Here is a 26,644-nt window from a genome sequence, read left to right on the forward strand (position 1 = left end):
GTCCGTTAGCTCCTTCATCCGCACCATCAGTAGAGAGAGCTGAAAGATGGCGGCTGGTTCTGGGGCTGCAAGCGGCCACGGAGCCCGCAGCTCCAACGGTTCTCTTGAAGCGTCTTTGGACCGGCGGTTTCAAGGAGTATCCAATACTATGGAGGCAATACAGGGACTTTCAACCTGGTGCATTGAAAACAAAAAGCACCACGGCCTTATCGTTCGCCACTGGATGAAGTGGCTCAAGAAATGTGAGTAACTAATCACGTTAGCTAACTCGCTAGCTAGCTTACTTTAGCTAATCCAAATGCATCTCTGCGTTGACCATGTTCAGCGTGCAAAACTCAAATGGAGCTTTTTGTGATACCTTTTGCATGGAGTGAAAGATAGTCCACTGCATAAAGACAATATTATTTAATTCCTAAAGTGACAATTTTATTGACTGCGTGTTTGAAATATTTGAAACACGCCGCGTATACCAGCTAAGCTAATGCTAACGTGTCTCTGCTCGTGACGCTCTCAATGCTAGCTCTGTTTACAGTTGGGCCTCCGGGGGTTCATGCTCTGGATTGACTGATTATGCTTTTTCAATTTCAATGGTCTTGCACATAACTGCTTATCCTTCTTATTAAAAAAAATAACTCTTGACATTCTGTTTACATAGTTTTTAGCTAGATGGTGATGCATTTCCCCATTAGTCGTTGTTTGATCTGTGTGCAAGTTTAGTTCTGACTGACCCTGAAGCGACTAACATGCGTTCATTTTGGCTAATATTTTCTGGAGTACACGGTTTAGCAAAGTAAAGAACTGGAAGAAAGAAACTGAATAATTCTTATATTTCAATATGTTTAGTTTTTATATCAAGCATGAAGCAGAATCCACTGTAAGAATAGTGACAGCCAGCCAAATTTCAATGTCTCATAAATATTTGATGCACTGACACAATAGTTGAAGACTCTAAAGATATTTGTCTTTAGAGTTCCTTATTTGAAAATATTCTCTCTCGTAGTTTGAACTAGAGTATTTGTACATTATCGACTGGTTTGCAGTTAAACTCCTTAGCTAAGTAAATGTTATTATTTTAATCTATACAAGACATATTGAGCAATCAAGTGTGTAAGTAATTTAGTTTGGTTGGCGGTCTTGGTTGTTAATGTCAAACTAGACACAAATACTAAGTCTTGGATGTATGCCACAAGTAGACCATGTGAAAGAGCTACTGTTCAAGTCTGTCAAGTGTTTGGCCTCGTCTCTAATTCAGTGTGGTTGTGCATTCCTACCCTAATCTGTGCAGCCACCCTTATTATTCTGCTTAATCTTAGACTTCACAGTTTGTCTGCATAATACTGATATGCTGGTTTATGGGTCTCATATTACCAGCCCTGTATTAAGTTTACTTGTATGTTATATTGACTTAACACTGCACACCCCACTGACATAATCTTACAGCAACAAATGTCAATAAATTACCTCCATAAAACTGGAAGCACAACTTCACTCCTTGGGTTCAATGTAATCTAAAAAATAATTTTCTCAATTTACACATCATCTTTGTAGCCTATATTTTCTGTAATATGATATGTTCTGTAAATGTCAAATTCGAATAGCTTATTTGAAATAACTTCTAAAAAATTAGCTCATAAGGCTTTCATCATCAACCTATTGTTTTTTTTTATCTTAACTTGGTTGTTTTGGGAAATCTCTGGTCATTTGTCTGTTGCTTTGGTCTCAGTCCTCTCCAATAATCTGCCTTCTTACTGATGAACAATATTTCTGATGTTGCCATTCTGAATTAATGTTGCGTTCATCTTATCGTGTTTTACTTTTTTAAAGCATTTGCGGTGTCATAAGAAGCCTGGTTTTTAACATATGTAGCGGTGAATGGTTCAATAGATTTACAGATTTTATCAGGTTCCCAGCTGAGACATTTTTTTTACTATGACTGTTAAAGAATGAGAATTTAGGGATACATTTAGTGGGTGTTTTATTCCCTGATGAAGGCATAATCTACTATTTGTAGTAGAGTGAAAATTTGGTATTATTCACAAACCAAATGGTTAAAGTTTTAGTTTGATGGTTGATGAAGTTGTTGCAGTAATCCCACCAGGAAGGACATACATCTACATTGTTTTAGGAATATTTTTTTGGTGGGTTTGCTGGCTTTCTGTCCGTTTTCTGATAAGTCATTCTAGTTTTTACACAGTTTAATTTGTGTAAGGCCTTTTGAACTCATTATCCAGAAGTTGTTATAATTATTATTTGTTGGTAAAGTTTTTTGAAGCAGGAGTTAACCGATTTTTTTTTTGGATTGCATTTGGTGAAATATGTAACAAGATGCTAATAAGGTTGTTTTTTATTATATGAAGGCATTGTGTGCTTGTCTAAAAATAAGTTGATCATAACATCTTTTAGGAACATTAGCAGGCAAGCTACATGCAGGGAGTTGTTCATGCCGTCAATTTTTCCAACGTGAAAGTTTTTACTCTAAAATAGCTTTAATTTGTACCCAAGTTAAAGTGTGAACAGTCAATCAATCTGTTGTATATTTGGCTTCTAAAACTACATTAGAAAATTTGAATTGTGTTTTGTATAAAAACTTACCACTAAACTTTTTCATTAGGAAGCTTCTTGTTTAATGCTGAGTGTCTCAGGCAAATTATCATGTAGGCATTTTTTTTAATCCCCTCGCATCACTGCCCACAGAGCACCGCATGATAAAAGCTTTTGCTGACAACAGACGGTGAACTGCTGTGTGCTGGTTCAGCCATTGTTATATTATATAAAAGCAGTGCCAACTAACCAAGAGTCAATCTACTGATCATCATTTATCACTGGCTGGTGGCTCAGACATTGGGGCATTTAAATGGCATTGTATAGGGACATGTTTGTAGGATGTAAAGCTTTGTCACACACCAAACCATTTATAGATTTAGCTTACTTACATTTAGGACACAAAACTCACCTTGTATTCCATCTTAAAGTCTGTACAAATCTGAAAAGGTATAAAGCCCATGTATTTAGAGTGATAGAAACTGAACCAACCAGTTTCCAAGGCAGACACATTTATTCGTAGAGATTCCTGCGGAGATCCACTAGTTTGCATTCATTTTAATATTTGATGTCATGTCAGTTTTCATTCAGTTTTAAAGTTTTAAAGTGAACTTTATGTAGTTGAGAGGTTTCAGAGCTTCTGTGATGAAAATGCTCTTAAGATATTTGTAGAATAGGTTGGTGTTTTTTACATTAGAGGTGCAGCCGTCTAAACTGTGGTATTAATGTCTGTGCTCTGCAAATTGTTTGATTGACACTGTGTTGGCGACTGCAGTGTTTATTTCATTGGCTAGGCTGAGTAAAACAGGCTCCCGTGTTTGTTTGGAAATGCAACTAGTATGAAGATAATTTTCAGTTTGGCTGGTGTGTTAGTGCACGAGAGCGCAGTCAGTGTAACATTTTAGGATTGAACAAACTGACCTCAAATTCATGTGTTGCACATTTACTCACTACCCTCAAAAATGATCAATAATGTGATTACCCCAAATAAGTCACGCCATCAGACGGTTTGTTTAATGTTAACTGAGGCTGTGAAGGTTAAAAGGGAGCAAAAAAGTGCTTAATTGGAAATGCTGAATCATTGTAATATGTTTGCGGAAAAAGTATTTTTGTTAATTTTATTGTGTTAAAGCTAAGCTTTGAATGTTTGATATTTGTTTGATATTAACTTGACGTGAATATTTAGTTTTTGAACATATTTTAAACACATTTTGTAAAAGCCAAACCTGCAACAGAAAATGCACAGCAAATGGTTGTCAGTAGGACATTTTAAACTCGAGTAGACAACATTAAATTATTTCAGTGATTATAATAATATGAATATTGAATGATGTTGGGGGAAAAGAGATCTAAACTAATCTCACAATCTGTGTTGTCGTACATAGCTTATTTTAAATTAGGCTCTCCCTATTTTTCTACCCAAAAGCAACTTTATTTGCCTTTTTCACCTTGTATAAAAAGGCATGTATGGTTTAAGTGGGAAGATATTTAAGTAAGAACTATTTTTAGCAAAACAGTGGCAACTTTTGGTACATATCATATCTTTTTGTCATGAATAATGAAGTTGTCATTTTAAAATGTTTCATCTTGTTTAATTGACGTAGATGTGAATACAAAGGTCTAAAGGCAGTTGGTGCTGCACAGTCTGTGGACACTTTTTAATGAATAGGCTTTTCAAGTAACAAATACTTTAAACAATTTACTATCTGTATTTTCTACTGAGATGAATGCAGTGTGTTTGGCTTTGTGTGTGCATGAACGTGTTGACTTAGAGGAGGGAGTTGTCCTCTGTTGTGATATAGAGCTAGAAACATTCAAGGGGCTGTGTTGCTGAAGAGTATTATCATGTTGCTGATTGGATGTATTTGATCAGTGTTAATATTAACCATCTTGGATATTTATATGGCTCTAGTTTTTTTGTTTTTGTCTACTTTCCTTCTTGCTTTTTGTCTTTTTGATGAAAGCCTTTTTTTGGTGACATAGTTGAGAGATTTACACCTTTTCAAAGGCAGAATTTTCTTCCTGAATGTCAGAGAACATGATCCAAAAATCCTGCTAACTGGCTGTAATTTAATCTAACTGGTAATATCAGGTGGCTGAAACTTGAACTGAAAACTTTAGGAAGCAATAAAAATCATCATGTCCTTGCCAATAATCATCATATTGGAAAACGTATATGTGTATGTAATACTCAAATTAGTTGGAAACAGATGTCCAAATATAAATGACCGTATACCAGAAAAGGCTGGCACAGTGTGCGTCCATCTGTTCTGTAAAAGCTGTTTTTATTTTCTGTAATGTTAGACGGAGAAGAAAGCTGTAAATGATTTTGGATGAAGCCCAGCTGACATTGAAGGGCTGATTTTAATTAATTATATTCATTTATGACACATGCATATTTATCAGTTTATATGATGGTGCATATATTCACCTTATTGTTGTCATTATCACACGTTTTGTCCCCTGCATCATAACGGGCTGATATGTAAGGTCACCTGATGCAGATTTTTTCCATAGTTCAGTTTTTAAACTCGAATAGTAACCAGATTTAGGGATACATGATTTTGATTTCATTTCAAACTCACTATGGCTGATGCCAGTACCAGTACTGGAGTATGAGACTTGTGTTAACACAACATGGAACAGATTGTTTTGCCTGCAGCCCCACAGCAGATGCAGACACAAGTAAAATGCATTTTAAAATGTACACAATCTATCTGCGAACAGGGAACTTCTTCAACTTAGGTTACATGTAAAACCATGTATATAAATATAAAGACATGCAGTATTTATCACAGTATGCACTGTATGTAACAGTACATACTGCCACCTACTGTATCACAATGTTTATACTATGCAGTAGACCATGGCTTATATTTAGTGTACTTAAAAGTTAGCCTGTGTTCATGGCAGAAATGTTCCTTTTGTGCCGATGCTGATATAAACTTTTGTTGTTTTGGCTTGTTGCCTTTTATAGTACAGGACAGCTGAAGAGAGACGGGACATGTGGGGAGTAGAGAGTGGGGGTTTACATGCACCAAATGACCGGGAGTCGAGCCTGTGATCAGTGCCCAGCACCCCAACTGATATTAAAATTAGAAGCCATTATTGGTCGATAAGGAAAAGGTGCCTGTATTATTGTGCAGTCCTAATAAGATTTAGGTTTTTGTATTATGTGACAAATGCATAAACTAATGTGACTAGGGACATTTTGATGTGATGGTATAACTGTTTCTCAAGTATGTTAAACAAACAGGATCTTTGGCATTTGTATATTGAAATTTCTTGTTGCTCTAGAACTGTTTCTAACTTTTCTGTACCCAAATCTCATCCTGTCAATTTTCTCTTTTCTTCGATGTCTGCTTTTTTTCAGCTGACAACAATCACCGCTTGAATCTCTTCTACGTTGCCAATGATGTGATACAGAACTGCAAAAGGAAGAACGCCATTGTGTTTCGTTCAGCCTTCGCAGAAGTCCTTCCTAATGCTGCACAGCTCATCAAGTGAGTACACAATTTTCTAAAGTGTTGGACCAACATTATATTTAATGTTTTTTTCTCTCTTCATGGGGTCTACAATTATGAACAAATAAGCCTGTGATGCCCTGCTAGTGGTATTGACTTGTGTCGTCATTTTGCTTCATTGTCAGAGATGGGAAGGTCCGCAAGTCTGTGGAAAGGATCTTTGCGATCTGGGAGGAGAGGAGCGTGTATCCTGAGGAAGTCATTTCCCAGTTTAAAGCCGGCTTGAACAAAAAGGAAAGGGAGCGCGAGAAGCAGAAGGAAAAAGAAAAGGAGAAAGAGAAGGAGAAGGAGAAGGAGACTCTGCCGGCAACTGGTAAGAGTAGCCATGAAATTAAAAAGTGAAAAACTTCATAAAATATGAACGTAAAACATTTTGATTCCCAAGTTTAATTGTTATTCTGCTTTCACTGTCCAGCCCCAGTCAACAAAGCTGCCCTGAAGTCTAAGATTGTGGAAGAGTTCACAGTAAGTCTGCAGGAATAAATCATCATAAATCATTAACAATTGTTTGACTTTTCTCACCTTTTTTAACTTGTGCTCTGCCCCTTCTTTCAGCCCCACGCCCTCATTGAACAGTTGTCGAGATATAAGATAGCAGTTGCAGAAGAGGAGTTCAGGGAGAAGCAGCTGACGGCTCTCAGGGTGGATGTCTGCAGCACGGAGGCTCTCAAGAGACTTAAAGGTCAGATTATACTGAGCTCATTTCGACATCACCTCACACTTATATGTGCAGCATTTGACATAAAGTGGACACAGGAAAAACAGTACTAGCTGCTTCATGACATGTCAAGAGTTTATGCAGCTATAGGAGGTGCAGCAGGACTATTTGTGCTAGAATTTCTTCAGACGTAATTCTTTTTAAAAACAGTTACACTAAGGCCTGTGGATAATCCAGAGGAAGCGAATATTGTTCTTGCTGTGTTTTTTTTTAAATTTTCTGATGCAGTGAGCACCAGCACTGACCCTTATGCTGCTGCTGCATGCTCAGTCCATGTGTTCTGCTTTAGTTGCAAAAAGGAGGGCACGTCGAGTTTTCTCTCACTGAGGAGTTAATCCTTGGTCAATCTCGGATCCCATCAGCTGTAGTCTGACGACGATAAAGCCTCTGCAGACAACGGTGAACAAGTTAGGTGTGTCCGGTTTAGCCAGCGGTTAGCGATAAAGGACTTCCAGTCAAGACTTCCTTTTCTGTGTGCTGCGTTGTTTACAGAAAAAAAAAAAAGATTTATTTATTTGTAATTAACGGGTCTTACCTTTGCTGAAATTTCAACACAACATGATGCAGATTTGTAAAAAATAAAACTGAAGCTGTGTCCGGTCTGTCCTCAAGAGAAGAAGAAAACTACTTTTAAAATGCCCTTTGTTAAACGAAGGTCAGATCGATCATTTCTGATGCATTCGAGGAAGTCGGGAAATCTGAACGCTGAACGGCTTTCGTGACACAGCATCATGGGAATTTATCTCAAGTTGAATTTTAGATCAAGAGCAGATTGTTCGCTGAACTTAGTGCAGGTGTCTGTTTATAGAGATTAATAAGACGGTAAATCATCATCAGATGCCCGCTACATAGAAATGTAGAATCTGTAAATTGAGATTAATACTTAATGTGGACATTAATGTGACCCAGTAGGGAATAGGATGTAAAAAAAGACTCACTATAAGTAAACATTAGTGCCTTATTTGGACATTTAAAGTTACAACAGTGGGAAAAAAGCCATAATTATAATAAAAGAACCCTTTCATTTCAGTTTCTGGAGTAAAATCTTTGTACCTACCGAACCAGTTTTGGTCTGGTTTACCACATATTTTAATTAAAGTGTGATCTAATATTGCTAAAGATTTCTCACCATATAAACTTGTATAAACCCTGTGTTTCACTCTCACTCACGCTCGTTTTGTCAATGATCTCCTCTTCCAGACAAAGCAGGAGGGAACAAGTTCGCTAAGGACTTTGAGGACGGAAGTCTGAAGCTGCAGGAGTTTGTCGGCTTCCTGGACCAAGAGTTGAAAACAGGGCCTCCTCTGCTGGAAGCTTTGGGAAACGCAGACATTTTCTACGAGATGCAGTACAAGGAGGTTAAGATCGTGGCCAATGTGAGTATTGGACCAGGTGACATCACTGCTCTAGATTTTGTTTGTGTTGAGAAGTTGAAAAAGTTTAAGCTGACAATTATTTGATACTTATTGATAATTAATATAATTCTATTTATTAACGTTATAATAAATGCAAGCTAACTGGAACTTCCTTTTTCTCTGTCTTTATTCTTCCATGTCTCTTTCCGCTCAGGCGTACAATGCCTTTGCCAACCGCGTGGCCAGTCTTAAAAGGAAGTTGGACTCCCTCAAGTCGACTCTACCTGGGCCTGAGGACTCTCCCATCCCTTCCCCCTCTGAGGACGCCCCCTCTCCCACTGGCTCTGACTCACCCTTCCTGGGACTGGGCCCTAGCAGAGCCCAGGTGGATCCAGAGCTGGACGGCAAGGCCATGGATGACGGAGAGCTGCCCAGTGACAACAGAGACATGGAGGACATGGATATGTCTGATGAAGAGACTGATGCTGCTGCAGCAGGGGGTTAGTGGCTACGCAGTGTTGTAGTGGGGGGGATAGTTGTCTTTCCTATATAGCTCCGTATTGGGCTGCCCAGATTGTTATGATTTTAAAATGTTTAAGCTTTATTAATTATTTTCACAAGCAGGTGACAAGAAAGACAAGGCGTCCACTGCTGTTGCCAAGGCTACAAAGTCAGACGCAGCATCAAAGCTGCCGACCACACCGACGAAAGCTACTAAGAGCAATGCTGCTGCTGCTGCCGCCCCAGTGACCCCCACATCTGCTACCACTCCGACCACCCCAGCTGCCCCTCTGGGAGTCAATCTGGAGAAGGTGGACCTGGGAAAGATCAGCTCCATTCTCAACTCGCTCACATCAGCCATGAAGAATACAGGTGAGTTTAGGGGAGGAGGGGTGTAGAGATAATCTGAATACAGATCTGAAGGCTCCAGAAAGAAAACCTGTCTGGGATCGTATAAGTCATAACGAGAATAAATAATAATAATAATAATAATATTTTACTCTTTTATTCAACTCTAAGTGTCTTCTTTTCTTGTGATCACCCGTCCACACCGCAGTGGCTTATTTAGATATATTTGTTTATTTTAAAGTCACTACAATGTTTAATGTTGGGTTATTTTTTCAATAAGCTAATTCCTTTACTGGGCTAATTCTTATTTTGGAGGGGTTAAAAATACTGATTTTTGACGTTGGTTGCCATGGCAATGACTGAAGCTTTGAAGCATTCGGGTCAGCCCTAGAACTTAAAGATGGATGTACATGTTTTCATGTATTGTATTGTTCGAGCCAGCCTTTTAACTCATCCATGTGTGTCCTTGAATTTTTCTCAGCAGCTAGCCCTGCTCGGCCTTCCCCGGCAACACCCACCACTCCCTCTGGCCAATCGGCAGCCTCCAAAGCAACACCTTCTAGCCCTGCCCTGGCCAGCATCCTGTCACGAGTTGACATCACACCTGAAGGCATACTTAATGCGCTGTCTAAAACAAACACACCTGGTAAGATGCATATACATTCCAACATTTTAATAAAATATTTCATATATTAAATATCACTAATCATCTACTCTTTCTTACGTCCCCGTCTCTTTGACTCCTCTTCCTCCTGTTTCTATCTTGTTGCAGGTTTGTCCTCTCTCCTGCAAAGTGTGACAAACACGGCCTCGGCTCCTCCCACCCGAACCTCCCCAGAATCATCAGCAGTTAAAACTCTGCTCAGCCCCACCACCCCTAAACCAAAATCCACCCTGGGGAACAGCCTCAAACGAGACACACCTGGACGAACCAGAGACTGGGAGAAAGAGAGACAGCTGTCCCCTCCTCCTCCTCCCCCTCCTCGCCCCTCCGCTCCCTCTGTTTCTCCCCCCAGCCTAGAATCAAAAATCAACAGTTTCTTGCAGGGTAACCCAGGGTTTAGTGTCGCTCTAGGTGATGTCAGTCCTGATGGGGTGGATGGGACTCCTGTGAGAGACGAGGCTGCCGGCACCCCCACCCAGGATGAGATCATGGACACACCAGGCAGCCTACCAGACTCTCTGGGGTCGTCTGGAGGTCACACTCTCTCACCCACAGCCTATCGCAGCGAACCCTGGGATGCTGTGATCACCCCGTCAGGAAGCAACAGCAACGGGGAGTTCCTGGGCTCATCCTCCTCTTCCCGGTATGCAGCTGGGAAAAAGGGCGGCACAAAACTAAAGGACGATGAAGTGATGAATGCGAGGAAGCAGGTCTCCTCCTCACCGAGTAATGACATGAAGGGTAAAAAAGATGGACAGCACAACCATTTAAGGATGATGGGAAACAGAGGGATGGGAGAAAGGAGACTCTCTTCGGGCTCTCGTAAGTTGAGCACCGGCTCAGACGACGGAAGTCTGAGTGGAAAAAGAGACGATAAGGGCAAAGGTCAAGAGTCTCCAAGCGCGGGTGGGAAGGAAGGCCAGTATCATCGTATTGAGACTCTAGTGTCGCCCTGCACTGAAGGGGCACCCATCCAAACTCTAGGCTACTCTAACCGCCCACTTGCCGGAGAGCGCATCAAGACAGTAGAGAGCATCCGCGTGATTGGCCGAGGCTCTAGGAGAGGAGGAGGTGCCGGTGGTCGGCCAGGGGGAGCGATGTGGTACGAAGAGGAAGAATACATGGAAGCTCAGCCTCCCTCACCACACGGTGTCCCCCCTCCTCTCAACATAGGCCAGGGAGGCCCCGACGACATGAACCCCTCCATGCCTCCACCTCCCCCGCATCTCCTCCTCTCCCATCTCCACCCTCCTCCGTCCCATCCTCACTCTCATCCTCCCCCACAAGCTCCATTCCAAATGCCGTACCACGCTGAAAACATGCAGACTCCTCCATCACTCCTCCACCAGCATCCTCCTCCCAATTCCCCTTTCTTTGGCGCCCCCCCACCCATCCCTCGTCCCCCTCCGCCTCCCATGATGCATCGCCTTTCCCCTCCACCTAACCACCCCCCTGTGCCCTCTGCAGTCATGGTGGGGGGAGTGTTGGTCCCGGTCGACCGACCCCTCTCTCTTCCTCTTCCTCTTCCTGTCAGACCTGAAGGTGCAGACCGAGGCGGGGTAGGACCCAGAGGAGGCAAACTAGGCCCTCCGCCCCTCATGTCATCATTGCTAGGCGAGCCCCCTAAACTCCCCCGCCCTGGCACAGTTAAAGAGCCTTTCATCCCCCGTCATGCACCCCCTCTCCACCGCCCAGGTACCCCTGGTGTTCCTCTACCTTTGCTAGGCAGAGTAAAGGAGCCTTTAAATCTACCTCTTCCTCCCCCATCTCCCTCACCCACATCCTCCACACCCTCCCCTTCCACGCCAAACTCCCCTGCTGTCGACACAGTGCCCTCTCGCCTTTCTTCTCAGTCCAGTGCCCCTCCTCTCCACAAGCCCCCTGCTAGTCCTCCAGCTCAGTCTCGCAACCAAACCTCTAACCCCGTTCCCCTCCTCAACCTTCCCACTTCTCGTCCCCCAATCCTCTCAGTCCCCATCCCGCAGAGACCTCTGCTGCGAGGCCGAACCCCTTCTCATCAGCACAACCAAGATCGCCACATAGGGGGGTTTCGTGGGGGCAAGCGGTCTGGTCCTCCATTCGCAGGTGGTCCCTTCCACGCGCAGAAGAGACCCTTCCTACCCCCACGCTACTGAAGTGGTCATCTGTGACATGCTGAGTGAGAAGTACAAGCACCCTGCGTTGAAGTGCAGAGTGTGTGTTAGCCCTGCTGGTATGAGCCCAGATATCTTTACTCTGTTCAATAGCTTGAATTAAAAACTACCTTAGGTTGTGTGTAAATAGCCGATTAAGTCTTCATGCTTCAGCTAGATGGCCAGCCAGTCATCTTACACTGTACAGAACAGCTATGAGGTCATCAGAGTGCTGTGTTACAAACCTCAGTCTATCGCTTCTTTTCTTCTCTACATACACAGTAGATACATAGATCTCATGGTTACATAATCACCAGAAGTAAACGGATAGTTAAAGCAGTAATTAAACATTTTATTTAGAGTTTGCCTACCTGTGCGATTGTTGGGATACTTAACCTGAGAGCGAGCAGGAGAGTCAAACAAGTATGGCTTTCATGGGATACAGGGGAAAGACACAAAGCAGCAGTTTGATCTTTTAGGAAATCAGCTTGTTTGGGTCTTTACTGAGAGATCAATACCACTCACATCTGTAACCTCAATAAGAAGCAATAGCCGGAGCTGATTAGCTTAACCTAGCATAAAGACTGGTACACTTATGAAGCTCAATAATTAATACGCTGTATCTCGTTTCTTTAGTCCATATAAAAGTTGGAGTGTATACATGTTAAGCAGTGGTTTCACAGGGGACTTCAGGAAGTAAGTGTTCCCACAAAAAGCAGGTTGATTTCCTCACCTGTAGACGGAACTAGGCGATCTAACGGCTGTTTCCTGTATGCTAAGCTAAGCTAACATTCTCCTATTCCTAACAGACATAAAAGCCAATAACGACATTTCCCAGAACATCAAACTGTTCCTGTATAAACGTTCGAGTGTAGTGGTGAAAGTAGGTTCCTAAGCTCTTCTTCTTCCATGAGTGTGTGGGTGTGTGCTGTGTGTCCTAAAAGGGTATTTCTCATTTGAAGTGATGAGGTTAACGCTTGTTCCTACTTCCACAGTACCTGCTGTATATATTCTTCTCTTGCTAAACCTTTTTTTCATCCTTCCATCTCTCCTACTGTATATCTCCTAAGCTTGTACATATAAAAAAAAACTGAGATGATACAGCCTTTTCTCTTCAAGCTCTTGTTTCTGTTAAAGAGGACATTGTCGGTCACTCACGCAGCCCGTATTTACTGTGATCGAGGCCTTGGATAAGCTTTAGCTCCAGAGGAATTTCTCTGCAGTATCTGTCGCACCTCTCTGTCCTCCTTTTTGAAAGCACCACGCAGAAGAGGAGGGAGAAGATAATTATGTCTTTTTATTTTCCAAAATAAATGTCTGCCTGTGCGCGCTTCAAGTTAGACTGAGTCATGAAGAGACTCGGCCGGGTGGAGGGGAAGTAATGAACCACACTCTTGCTAGGCTTCATCATGTACTGACTTGAATAAAATCCAGAGTTTCAATTCAACTGGGGGGGAGGTATTTTATTTGGTCACTATCACTTGAATTGCGCTGTTGTAATTAATTTGCGCTGTTCAGCTTTTTTTCCCCACTGTTTTTCATAGAAATTGTTTTCATATATTTACACAGCTGTGGCCATTTTCATATTGCATTTACATTTAAAGCCTTTTATATTTTGCCCTGTACTTTTCTAAAACACTGAATTGGCCATTTCTACTTTCCAGCAGCAGCAGTCACACATGGTATCAGAGGGGCAAAAACATTTGACATAATTAGGACTGTGTAGCTCTTTTGTCCCCTTCCTTTGTTTTGTTTCTTTGCTAATTCAACGCTTTTTCCTAAAAGCTCCTGTGCTTACCTTATGCTCACATTCAGAAACACTTCTGCACCTCACAACACTTCTGAGGCTCGTTTCCCCATGCAGCAAGGGGTGCATGTCAGGTGTTTCTGTAAACATGGAGTGTTTTGTGTCTCTGACTTCCAAGTTCATTAAGATTCACTGAACACCTTCAAATGTTCCCACATAAAGTTGGTGAATAGATACATTGTAAAAATGTAACGACATAAGACCACAGTTTTATCACATCATCATCAGAGTTCTGATGTTTTACTGAATGTTACACAAGCCACCAGCCTCTGTAAACTGTATGTTTTATTATGTGCAAATCAGCTAAGTACCAACCCAAGTCAGCTTGCTGTGTTCACACTGCACTCAGAGAACGTAATATTCATTGTTACCAAGCACCGTCACCAGTTTCATTGTCCCTGTACAAAGTCTTTCTCCGTTTTCTCTTCGCCTCTGCTTTAACAAATTAAGTTTGAAAGTGACTGATGTTTATGGTCTTGTGTACATTTGATAAGTTGAATTGCTCTTACTGCTGTTCTCATCAATGATGCTACTTCACTGATCTTTGAGTGTCCAATCTTTTCTGGTGTGAACATGCACACATGCTCTTATTGTCACAGTGAATATATGCATACTTAACGGGGTGAGACATCTCCATATTTTTTATTTTTTACAAAAAAAAACATCCAAATCATAAGGTAATAACACCTTTTAGTGCTTCCCTGGACTTCCATCAAATTTCCTGTCATATTTAATATTTTTTGTCATTTAATGGTTGCACCGTTGACTGTAAGCAGTCGGCGCTCACTCTTATTTTAACAAGGTGATTTGCTGTTTTCAAATTTTTTTTTTTCCTTTTGCAAAGACCTCAACTCAAACCTCTCTCTCTTTCTCTTTTATCACCTCCTTTTTTTATTTGATTTTTGCAACACTTTGCACACTGTTGGAAGACCACATTTTAGAATTGCAGTTTTAAAAATGTATAAGTGATTACACAGACCACATTTGCAGCACTCACTTAACACAGCGTGACATAGACTGACCCAGTTTCAGTGGACCAGCTATAACCCAAGTCACACTAACCAATAGCTGTAGCTGTAGTTAATTACCATTTGTTTACGTAGCTGTATTATTCAGTTAACCTAATCCGAGTAACCTTAAATGCAGTGATGTTGTGCCCCTATCTCTTCTGCTACACTAAACATTTTAAGGGACTTTTTAGATTATGGCCTCTGTGCAATTATTCTGTGAAAAAATATTTATTTAGGGCTATTCATCGTACAGCCGAATTGTTAGGCCCTTAATGTTAAATACTACTGCTGCAGTTGTCCATCGTAGGCCAACATACTTTCTTGCAAAAATTCTGCTTGTTTATACACCAAGCTTTTACTCCACTTTAGTATAAACATAGTTTAGACAGCTAAAAATGTGGGTGGTCCCATATTTTATATTCCACACAGGGTGTATCAACAATTGTGTATACAAATTTAGCCAGTTGGAGTGAAGTCCCTAGTTGATTGGTGAGATGGAAACTGTAAATTTGTCAGGATGCACAGTATATAATTAGATTCTTAAATGCATTTTAGTATGGATAAAATTTAAGGTCTGCTGTATGTTGATGGACCATATTTTTTCTGAAAGTGCTGCAGCTCCCCCAAGTGGCTGTTTAGATGTATTTCACCTCTTTAGCCTGAGGGTCCATCACATCCAAGACTCCATCATGTACTACTGTAACTGGAGCACTACTGCTGGCTTATTCTTATGAAACAGATAAAAACGAAACGTTTTAATGTACCACTTTAGCATTAACTAAGAAGTTAAAAAACTAAAATTATAGTAGTCAGTCTGGAAGTTAATACTTATTAATTAAATATTCAGTCATCACTGCATTCAGATGTGAAGTTTAACATTTTCAAAATGTTTAGGTTGCGTCCCCGTTTAATAGTTTCCGCGGGAGTAGGCTTTAAAAATGTAAATTATTTGAACAGTAGCTTCAGTGAAGATGTTTTTTATAAGGGAAAAATTATTAATTGTATTTAATTAGATTTCTTCATTGGACCTACTGGTCTGAAAGACACCAATGTTTCGGGCAGTAAATCTATCGATTTTAAACACAGCCGTGGCTACAGCAGAAAACTCGAGCAAAGTGCGTAGCTTCATGATGGAGCATATTGACTCTGTTGTTGTGCCTTGTTGCCGTCGAAATGCTACAAGTCGGTGTTTGCTTGTGAAAGACGGCGAGTCACTGAACTACAGTCGCACTGGAGCTGAGCTCCTGTTATTGATGGACTTGTAATGTGCCTCACGTGTCGACCTCTTCCACAGTATGACTGTCGCGTCTAAATTTCGACATCTTTTGTTAACCCTTTCTGAATGTGTATTTCCTAAGGTGTTACCATTGTGAATCCACGCATTAGTCCTCTAACGACAGTAGATTTACCATGTGTGAGCTCCTATGTAGACGGTAGCTCTGAGGACGTTCTATCGAGAGCGCGCACGCTGCTTCATTGCAGCGTGACTACGTCACAGCCTCTATCCTAATCTGTGCTTCCGGTGTTATGGCCGCTTACAGAGAGGGGTGACAGTGGTGGTAGATATTTTGGAATGAACGCGTGCGTTTAGGCAGGTGTGTTTAGGATGGCGGTGACACAGCTGTTCCGGCTGATTGTTAATCGGTCGGCAGCTCGTGCAGCCCTTCGCGAGCACAGGAGGTACAGCAAGGTGCGCAAGCGAGTTATTACAGCAGTACTGTAACTTAAGCTAACGTTAGCCACCAGTACATGATGTCTTCTGTCAGTGTTGTGATCTGCAGCTGTTGTAAATGTTTCTTGTCAGATTGGGGATTTACTTTCGTGCTGTTATATTCAGGCTGTTGGTATTTTTTAGCTTATTTATCATTAGTTTTAAAAAGCTAAATTCTGTAATACATACCATAATTAGGGACCTTGTTTTGGAAAAACAGTAGTAATTCTATGATTTAGTAAATGTACAGTACGGTGTTTTATTAGTGACATGGACTAAATCACACCTTCCACTTCTCTCTCTGCTTTCTTTCTCATTCTGGTTAGGTGTTTCCTTAAAAATATAGATGTGAGGCAGTTACAATATTTTTTACTCATAAATTGGGATAATTCTGTCAGGTTGTCATATACATTTAATAAAACAGGTATTTAAAGCGTTTGTGAGAGGTTAAGTTAGAATACAATCATCAGGCTAATGTAGATGCATTTCATTTGTTTATTACGTTTGTTTATTAAGTTAAACTCATTAAGGTGTAGCAGCAGGTTAGTAAGATTTGTTTACCCTGGTTATACCAAATGTATTCAGCATTAACTCCTACACTTACAGTGGTTATAATGTGTATTTCTTTGTCGAAGCTGGTTTAGAGACGTGTTGATTTCACTTAATGGTAATTTTTTAGTCTTTATTGTGTGTTTGGAACTGTTACTCCAAACCCCTTTTAACCTTTAACATTGTCTCCTCTCTGTGGCTGCAGGCGTGTCCAGCTCTCTCTGAGCGGTTGCGAGTGTTTGAGATGCTCTGGAAAAAACGCGGCAATAACAGAGTTGAAGCCACAGAAACGCCTTTGAAAATCCAACTGGCTGACGGCCGGACAGTGAAGGGAACGGCTGGTGTCACCACGCCTCTCTTTGTTGCACAGAGTATCCGGTAAATATGTGATACACAAATGCCTTGTTATTTTACTTGTTTGTAGTGCAGTAATGCAACAATGTTATGCTGTCTCTCCTTGCAGTGTGAAAGGAGCGCTGGTCAGTACAGTGAATGGGGAGTTGTGGGAGCTTGGACGGCCCTTAGAGGCAGACTGTGAACTACAGCTTCTGGGGTTTGACACGGTGGAGGGAAGACAGGTAATTACACACCTTTTTTCGACAATGCTTTTCTGTTCAGTTTGTTTAAAATGTTGACCTTCCTAAAGGGACCTTCCTAATTTAAAAGAACTGTTCAAATCATGTTCTAGACCTCTATTCTCTACCTTTGTCCTTTTCTCAGGCAGCATGGAGGACAGGAGCGTGTGTCCTGGGTGCAGTGTTGGAGAGGGAGTTTGGTGCGGCGGTGTGCAGAGAAGGAGCGTCAGAGCTCGGGCTTTACTGCGACCATCTGCTGGACAACAGGTGAGATACTCATGTAATTCTCAAGTCAGTCAAAGTATCATTTGGCCAGTGACCTATATCGTGTCTATACGTTATTCTGTGCTGCTTTAATGAACCCTATTCCCTTACATTGATTAAACAATCCATACAGCGGCTCTGACCTCTCTTCCCTCCTCCAAAAGTTAGTTTTTAGTCCTGCAAAACAATGTGTGTCATTGCTGCAGATTCATCTGCTTGTGATTTACCCAAATCCCTGTTCCCCACACAGTGCCCTGCCTTTGAGTGATGTGGAGGACAGATGTAAACAGGCTGCAGCCCTCAAGCTTCCTCTGTCCAGACTGGAGCTGAATGCAGACGAGGTCCGGGAGCTCTTCCAGGTCAGCAATGGCGGTGTCTCTGTTGTAACATAATACACCATGATTGTGTCAGAAATCAGTCAATCCCTACTCCCTACGATAAGCTTACAGTGAGCTTATCGGCAAAATGAATACACCCTTTTGGACACTATTCAGCTGATTTGTTTTAGCAGCATTAATTACATCTTGCAGTTTGCAATGCATGATGGGATGTAGTGCTTGATTAGTGACCATTGGTTATACACTACTTTTAATGATGCATTTGGGTCTACTATATAGTTCATAACAATTCACACGAAACATTCGGACAATACTACAACATTTTGTCTTCACTGTATAGTAAGGTGCACCTGCTGTATGACTTCCCTGTTTAATGTACACACGTTTCTTGTGGGTTGTTCTCTGTAGGACAGTAAGCTGAGACTGCAGCTCGTCGAGGAGCAGATGAACAGCCCCACTGTCACAGTATACAGGCATGTACTTAAACACACAGACGGGGTAGACTTACCTGCCATTGTCCTCTAACCTCTCATCAAAGTATTAAATCTGTTCATCCTTTCCATGTGACTCAGGTGTGGAGACAAGATTTCAATCTGTAACGGCCCCCTCCTCCCACACACCGGCCTCCTCAGGGTCTTCAAGATGCTCCAGGTGTGTGTGTGTTCTTTTTTGTTCTCTCTTCATGTTCCTTTGAATTTTTTGCTGCACAGCTGCGTCTTCATTTGAAGACCTTATCTAATCACTAAAAATATGTTGCATTTGACCCATTTGGCACCGTCCACTCTTTGGGACACATGCTGGGCAAATGGAATTTCCCTCATCTTTATTGATCCAGGGACAGAGAGGAGTTTCCGTACTGCTCTGTCACTGAGCAGACTGGGATTCCATAGCAGCCGGGCTGGAAATATCAGCAGCAGGATGTTGTGTTTGTCAGAGGCCAGATTCCTGCTCTCAGCCTTTACAAACACACTGCCATCCATCAGTCGTGCTGCTGTCACTACTTCCTCTTTTGGCCTCTCTCTCCCTTTCTCTTCTGCCACCTCTTTGTTTGCTCATTATTATTCTCTCCGTCTCTCGCCTCCACAACCTTTTCTTCTCTTAACATCCCAGTTGTCCGCTGTGACCCTGACCAATCAGACGGAGTCCTCGGGTTTGATGCGTCTTCTAGGTGTGGCTTTTCCAGGAGAGAAGGACAAGCAGGAGTGGGAGAGGGAGCAGGAGGAGGCGAGGAGGAGGGACCACAGACGTATTGGGACGGTAAGAGAAAATGTTGAAGTGCATAACATGAGAGCAACAAAAAAAAACAGTTGGTTAAAACCCCCTTTTTTTGTTTTCTTAAATGCCATGGGTATGTCTTTTTCTAGGATCAGGAGCTGTTTTTCTTCAATGACGTGAGTCCAGGAAGCTGCTTCTTCCTGCCCAAAGGAGCCCACATATACAACACCCTCACTGACTTCATCAAGGTGAACATACACTGTGTGAGCACTCTGTGTCAAACGGCCTGCAGTAATCTGGCTATAGACTTCAGTCTATTTAAGAGCATTTAAAAAGAGAATTACTGTAGAAGAGTAGATGTGATTTAAAATAACATATTTGCAGTTTCAGTTTTATTTTAGAGCATCATCAGTAACAAGTAGAGGGGTCAGGAAAACAAATACCAGCTGAATGCCCAAATAAAAGCTTGGACATTCAAACACGAATAAGTTTGGTTTCTGTTCACACGCCAGCTTTTACCAGTGGCATTTCATGCGTGAGGAAACTGCTCTCCGATTGGTCAGAATTTCCACATGGGTAAACTCTCTGAGGTAGAGAGCACACTTCTCAATCGCACTCAACACGATTGCAGACTTTTTTTCTTTTAACACCGTCCCGCAAGTCAATCAGTTCCATTCTCCTTTAGTTTTTCACTGAACAGTTTGAATACCTCCGTGTCAGCCCATTTCTATTTCCTCATCGCTCCACTACATCTGTCCTCTACTCATCCTGCACCCGTTAACAACACACAATGCACAGTGTTGTGGTTTGCCTCCTGTATTAGGTCCTACTTTAAGTTTGTTTATGTTCACACCAGAATCAAACCGGACTGTGGTTTGTTAGGAAACAGCCCAAGACCCGTCTTTTCTAGCGGTCCACTGTCCGGTTGTTTGGTCCGCACCAGAGTTCGATTCCGGCGTGAGGAACTTTCGGTTTGTGTTGATTTTGGCGCCCCTGTGGACAAAGCTGTACCTCTTATCTCTCTGCTGATTTTGTGGTGGTGGTTTTAACAAAACAATCTCATCCTGCTTTCTTTAACAGTCATATGTATCACTCACTTTAAATGTCTTGACCTGGAAAATGTAAACAAAGGCAGCGTGCAGTTAATCACTTTGTCTGACACCTACCCCCCCGGCCAGCAGTCTCAGGCATTAAAATTAACTATAGAAATAATAAACGTTGTTGCTGATGGTCTGGTTTGCTTTTGTAGCTCATATAGAGTGATCAGAATTAATTTTAGCCTGTTTTATAACCAGCGAAAAACTCCTCACAGGAGCTTTAACTGTAGCCTCTGACTTATTAAATCTCAGCAACCTCTTACAATGAACCGACACTTAACGACCAAATGAAGCTCCGCCTATACAACTAAATTACTGAACATAAGTTGCATCAAATATTATCTTAGCTAGCTTTATACAGAATGCTCCCCTCAGCTGATAAAATATTGTTCATGCAGACACACGTCCATGCATTGACATTACATGTTCTGTGTTGATTACATCCTGGGGGTCGACTTGTTCATATCAGCCGTCAGGATATTGCTCTTGTTAGCCTGTAATTATCGCACTGTTGTGACAGTCTGACCCTGTCCTGCACTCATTGTCACACACACATCCTTCCTTCCTGACGTCTTGCAGAGCGAATACCGAAGGCGAGGCTTCACCGAGGTCGTGACCCCGACTCTGTACAGCACTGCATTATGGGAGCGCTCGGGCCACTGGGAGCACTACAGCGAGAACATGTTCACTGTGACATCAGAGGGCGCTCAGACCTACGCTCTCAAACCCATGAACTGTCCTGCACACTGGTACACACACACACACACATACCTGTACTTGTGTGTCTTTAAAGAGACTAAACAGTCTCTCTCTCTTCTCTTGTGTTCAGTCTGATGTTCGAGCAGCGTGTTCGCTCTTGGAGGGAGCTCCCCCTGCGATGGGCCGACTTTGGGGCGCTGCATCGCAACGAGCTCTCGGGAGCGCTGGGAGGCCTCACTCGCGTTCGAAGGTTCTGCCAGGATGACGCTCACATCTTCTGCACACCTGAGCAGGTAAACAAACCACATCAATCATGCATACATTGTTTTTCTTTGCAGATTTTTCTTCTTCCTAAACCTTTACATACTTGTGCTGCAAGCGGGCTATGAACTGTAAATGGGACACATGTGGGGCCATATTACAGTGATTAGATGGGCTGTACAAATAACTCCTGAGACATTCCAGGAGGCCTCAGCCTGCATGAATGAAGGTCTTTGTCCTGGTCAAACATTACACCTCCGTATGTGCATCTCTGTGGCTGCAGTCTGTGTAATCCTGATCCCCTACAGAGAAGCTCCCCACTCCTCCTTCTGTTGACCTCCTGTTAAATTGCAGGTCACAGGATAATCACCACTCTTTATGCTTACTACTAAATCAATCTTTGGAGGTCTCCAATCTGCATATGACATGCATGTGCAGATTTCCTTTTCTTTTCCCACCCTGGCTGGAATCTGAACCCCCTTTCTTAGCTCCATTATTTACATTGTTGTGTCCACTTGTTTTCCTCGTCTTCCCCCTGTTTTTCATTCTTTCTTTCCAGCTGCAAGAAGAGATTGTGGCGTGTTTGGACTTTGTGCGGAGCGTCTATCAAGTGTTTGGTTTTTCCTTCCACTGCCTCCTGTCTACACGTCCCACGCCGTGCCTCGGGGAGCCTGAGCAGTGGGATAACGCAGAGCAGGTAAACACACACACACACACTTTATCAGATTGTGGTATGCCAAGATGATCAAACCGGCCGAGCTGTTTAAATGCTCAGTAAACTGTGCCCAGTTAATCACAGCTATAGAAAACCCCCTTTAAATAAAACGACATGGTGTAATGATGTCCACTTAATCAGTGGGTTTTATGAGTGGTACTTTCCAGGAGTGATCTGCTCCGTGTCGGCTGCTGGGCAGATGTATATCTATAATTCCCCTTGGACGTCTTTTAAACAGCCGACACAGCGGCAATTTAAACTGATTCAATTGAGTGTAATTGAACATTATGGTTCCAAGCTCCCACAGCTCCTTCATGCACACACACACCACACACACACACACACACACACACACACACACACACACACACACACACACACACACACACACACACACACAAAGACCAACATGGTGGTCATAATGTACATTAATGTTCTTACGTTATCGACTACATTTACTTACTCGGTGTGTGTGTGTGTGTGTGTGTGTGTGTGTGTGTGTGAGCAGCAGTTGGAGAAGAGTCTGCAGCAGTTCGGTGAGCGTTGGGAGTTGAACCCAGGAGACGGAGCTTTCTACGGACCAAAGGTCAGTGGGGAGAGCATCTTGCAGTAAAGGAAAATTGATTTTCACACACAAGACGCAATATTGTTCTGTTGAAGTGTTTTTGTCCCAGTTTCAGTTTGAGTGTCATCATTTCTGCTAAAAGCCACTTTAAGGGAATAGATGCACTTATACTTATTCACTTTCTGTCTGCGAGTTGGATGGAAGGATTGATACCACTCTTATTTCTATTTGACGCTATGGCATGTAGCCTGTTAGCTTAGCTTAGCTTAGGTTTATGGGTCAAGTTCAAGCTCTCAGACACAAGTAGTGCAGCAGCTTAGACAAAGGAGTAAAATTAAAGTAATAAAAAGATTTTAGTTTAAATAAATGTCAAGTCACTATCTGTCACCGAATGAGTTAGCACAATGGTGATTGAGCCTATGGCCCACTGATGAAAGCCTTTGCATTTGCATTATATAGTATTAATATGGACTGAGTGTCTGTTGTGACTTTCCGTAAACAAGCGTCGCCCAGTTAGTGACGCGTTTTCCATCACCCAGCAGTGGTTGGTCTGCCAGAGAGGATATTTTTTAACATAATGACAGAACATTGTAGAAAAGATGCGCATGCATTCTTTAATGGATAAAAAGCCTCAAAAGGGACGCTGGTTCGCTGAGTTGGTAGAGCAGGCGGCCCGTGTACAGAGGCTACAGTGGACACACTGATCGCAGGTTCCGCTCCTGGTCTGCTGATCATTTGGTGCATGTCATCCCCCTCTCTACTCCCCATATTTCTTGTCACTCTTCAGCTGACAAAAGCCACAAAAAAAAGCCTTGAAAGAAAAAGTTTGTTGTGTACAGAGAACAGTGGTTAGAAATATATTTACCATATATACTGTTGTGTGTACAGACATGGATAGGTAGTAATAATTCTAATGGGGTCACTCGAGGTGCTGGTTGAACATACCAGACGGGCTGTTTACCCCGTTCCCACTCTGTATGCTAAGCTAAGCTCATCGTCTGCTGGCTGTTGCTTCACGTTTAATGGACAGACATGAGGTTGGTATCAAACCTCATCTAACTCTTGGGAAGAATCACATGAGTTAGTTTCCCAAGTTGTCAGATAATGCAAAGTTTTACGATCCACAATCTTACGTTCCATCTTATCTACCAGATTCTTCTAGGATCAGTTTATTGGTGTAACGTCACAGATAAGAGAGCGACACAGACCTCTTTGTTTCCTCCTGGCTCTGCAGAAATACATGTATGAGAACTCAATGACACAGTTCACACTGTTCCAGACCACAGGAGCAGCAATAAAAACAGAAATCGCTGCTTGTTACTTCGGCTTTACGGCCCTAAAAAGTGGCTTTACTCGAGAATGACCTTGGTGATTTAATTTCACTTAAAGTCGTGCAGCAAGTCAGTAATGGTCCAGAGGAAGTCAGCGTCAGATGTTGCATGATCGAGCTCATGTGGAGGCAGAAAGTGGAGGTAGGTCAAATCAGGGCGGGGTTCAACACTCGAACATGCACCATGAAACAAACAAACATTCCTCACTGCCATCTAGCTAGGGTGTGTTCGCCACCATTAACTAGATTAGCTTCTCCTGCAAACCAGCTTGTAACCAGTTCTGTCCACAAAAATGCAGTTTGTCCCCCTGCAGCTTCTGTGGCGTCAGAGCTCTGAATCACATTATTAGAGTTGGCAGGAATAGAGAAGTGAAGCCTGACCCTCACACTCTCCTGCATGTTCTTCATAGATTGACATCCTGATAAAAGATGCTATTGGCAGGCAACACCAGTGTGCCACGATCCAGTTGGACTTCCAGCTGCCAATCAGATTCGACCTTCAGTATGTCGGGTGAGTCATAAATTTCTGCTTTTGGCTTTCAGTCGACTTAACATTCCTACATCTGCAGTGATTTAAATCTGCACACTGGCATTTTACAGCACACTCCTGTCTGTTAAGTAATCCTAAATACTTGCTGTATATGATGTCCTGTAGTTGCTGAAATGGCAGAAGTGTAACTTCTGAGAGACCTGATTTGATCATGAAAGATTAGTCCTGGAATTAAATTAATAAGTTCAGGCGAGGGCGCTCCCTGTTTCTGTGTAAACCTCTTTTTGGATCGTGTCAGTCGGATCTGCTTCCCTCGGGGTCTCCTGTTAGCCATGTTTTCATCATGCAACTTAGAAGGGAGCAAGAAGGATAAAATCCTCCTTCGGGGTGTGAGTGATTTTGAGGGCTGTCAAAACGAAGCTTTAATTTCGCTAAATTAATTACAGAAAAAGTAAGGCGTCAAAAAAATCCCCTTGACCTCATACGTCACTGAGCATACAACCGTATAAGGCAGCTTTGAAAACATGACGGAAACACATGACACAACTTTACCTGGCTCTAATTATTTTTTATAATATCATCCATTTGAGATCGATCAATAAGTGGACAATCTGCCCTCACTTTCTCCCCCTCCCGTAAACCTACCTGTTGCGAGCAGGGTCTACACACATGCTCTGCAGAGAAACACACATGCAGACCCAGACGTCCTCTGGTACGCCTCTGAAATGGGCCGTTCAGAACAGCTACAGGTTTCTACGTAGAACCTTGCTTTCGCTGAAATCGACCAATTGTCATTCACGGTCATTCACTGTCGTTTACCTCAAGCTGCCTTCTTGCACTCGCTTGTAGTCAAGTCTTTGTCAACATTTTTAACTTCCCATTCCGATACCTCTTGGCGATTCTGGCTCATACATGTAAGGCCGAATAACCGATCCTACAGCAGCCATGTTTTCTATAACAGTGCAGTGCGTCGGCTCCCCGACGTGGGATCGCACAAGTGGAGGAAGGGGCTACGCGGTCACTCCAAATACTGTCAGCCAATCGTGGTTAAGGTCTCACCTTTGAATGACAAAATAGCTTTTTCGTTTCAGAAGGAAGGAGAGGCTCTGAAAAATAATTCATTTAAAATGAAACAAACTTTACCGACGTGATTCCAAAACACATTAGAATAATAGGAAATTAATTACATAGTGAAAATGTGTTCACTTAAATTCTCTCAGAGATGTTAAAGGAGAGCTGCGAAGTTAGAAGAGTTGTGGCAACATTTCATGAAAATCATCTGACATCAATCATATATACCGTTATTCTATTCATTAACCTGTTTATCTCTCTTTCTATCAGTCAAGATGGACAGCATCACAGGCCGGTGATGATCCACAGAGCAGTGCTGGGATCACTGGAGAGAATGATCGCCATCCTGGCTGAAAACTTTGGAGGGAAATGGTGAGAAGACCTTAAAAATGATGTGAAGTATGATGCTTTTTTTGGTCTCTTAACTCACCACCACTCTCCTTTTTTACCTCACCCAGGCCACTGTGGTTGTCCCCGGCGCAGATCATGGTTGTTCCTGTTGGGGGCAACAGTGAGTCATACAGTAAACAGGTCAGTCGTTGATGAAGATTTCCTCCCATCAGCAGGCCGCGTGTACTTTCTCTCTGTCAGTATTAACGTGCTCGCTGATGTGAGAAGCTCGGCGCCGATATCGTCTTAAAAATAGTGCCTCTCTTCTCTTAAGGTGGTGCAGCAGTTCCGTGAAGCTGGCTTCATGGCTGATTTGAATGACGACCAGGGAGCCACCTTAAATAAGAAGATTCGCTCGGCTCAGCTGGCTCAGTACAACTACATATTTGGTAAAGAGGAATAATGGGATGAAAACTGTGGCTGCTTATTATACTAAAGCCCGGCTGTCACTACACAAATCTTTCCCTTTGACTTCTCTGTACCTTATAATGACTTTCTATCTTTGTGTTTCTCCAGTGGTGGGGGATAAAGAGAGTGAGAGCGGGACTGTGAATGTGAGGAGCAGAGGGGGTAAACAGCTGGGGAGGAGGCCAGCTGAGGAGGTGCTGACATCCCTCACACTGCTACGAGACTCCAGGAGCAACTCAGACGAGTTCTGATGAGAAACTCCTGGAAATAATGACTCACTGATGTTCTCAATGTTTGTCTTACATGTTCGTGCTGTTATACTTTCGTCTGAAGAGGCAGCGGCTGATATTTGTAATAAAAGCTTCT

General features: G+C 42.4%; 2 protein-coding genes across 6 annotated transcripts; both read left to right on the top strand.

Annotated features, from left to right (window-relative positions):
* Nucleotides 1-46: 46 nt before the first annotated feature.
* On the top strand, nt 47-11,789 carry rprd2b (regulation of nuclear pre-mRNA domain containing 2b). 4 transcript variants are annotated; one of them, XM_069655555.1, is made up of 10 exons: nt 47-242; nt 5,915-6,044; nt 6,191-6,378; nt 6,481-6,530; nt 6,621-6,747; nt 7,984-8,159; nt 8,353-8,638; nt 8,760-9,011; nt 9,469-9,633; nt 9,760-11,789. In XM_069655555.1, the coding sequence occupies exons 1-10, from the start codon at nt 47-49 to the stop codon at nt 11,784-11,786; spliced, it is 3,597 nt and encodes a 1,198-aa protein (XP_069511656.1). In that variant the 3' UTR covers nt 11,787-11,789. The 4 variants fall into 4 exon arrangements, with proteins under 4 accessions (XP_069511656.1, XP_069511658.1, XP_069511657.1 ...); XM_069655557.1 differs by having other exon boundaries at nt 9,472-9,633; XM_069655556.1 differs by having other exon boundaries at nt 8,763-9,011.
* tars2 (threonyl-tRNA synthetase 2, mitochondrial) lies at nt 11,777-26,644 on the top strand. 2 transcript variants are annotated; one of them, XM_069655560.1, is made up of 18 exons: nt 11,777-11,863; nt 17,066-17,238; nt 17,324-17,438; nt 17,581-17,702; nt 17,950-18,058; nt 18,446-18,510; nt 18,610-18,688; nt 19,148-19,294; nt 19,402-19,500; nt 20,929-21,098; nt 21,179-21,341; nt 21,869-22,006; nt 22,533-22,610; nt 24,330-24,430; nt 25,751-25,852; nt 25,939-26,011; nt 26,145-26,259; nt 26,387-26,644. In XM_069655560.1, the coding sequence occupies exons 2-18, from the start codon at nt 17,105-17,107 to the stop codon at nt 26,527-26,529; spliced, it is 1,953 nt and encodes a 650-aa protein (XP_069511661.1). In that variant the 5' UTR covers nt 11,777-11,863; nt 17,066-17,104; the 3' UTR covers nt 26,530-26,644. The 2 variants fall into 2 exon arrangements, with proteins under 2 accessions (XP_069511661.1, XP_069511660.1); XM_069655559.1 differs by lacking the exon at nt 11,777-11,863 and adding an exon at nt 16,131-16,290.

This window comes from Semicossyphus pulcher, unplaced genomic scaffold (genome assembly GCF_022749685.1).
Source record: "Semicossyphus pulcher isolate SPU_LCO1_2020_fin unplaced genomic scaffold, fSemPul1.0.p SCAF_9, whole genome shotgun sequence".
Lineage (NCBI taxonomy): Eukaryota > Metazoa > Chordata > Actinopteri > Labriformes > Labridae > Semicossyphus > Semicossyphus pulcher.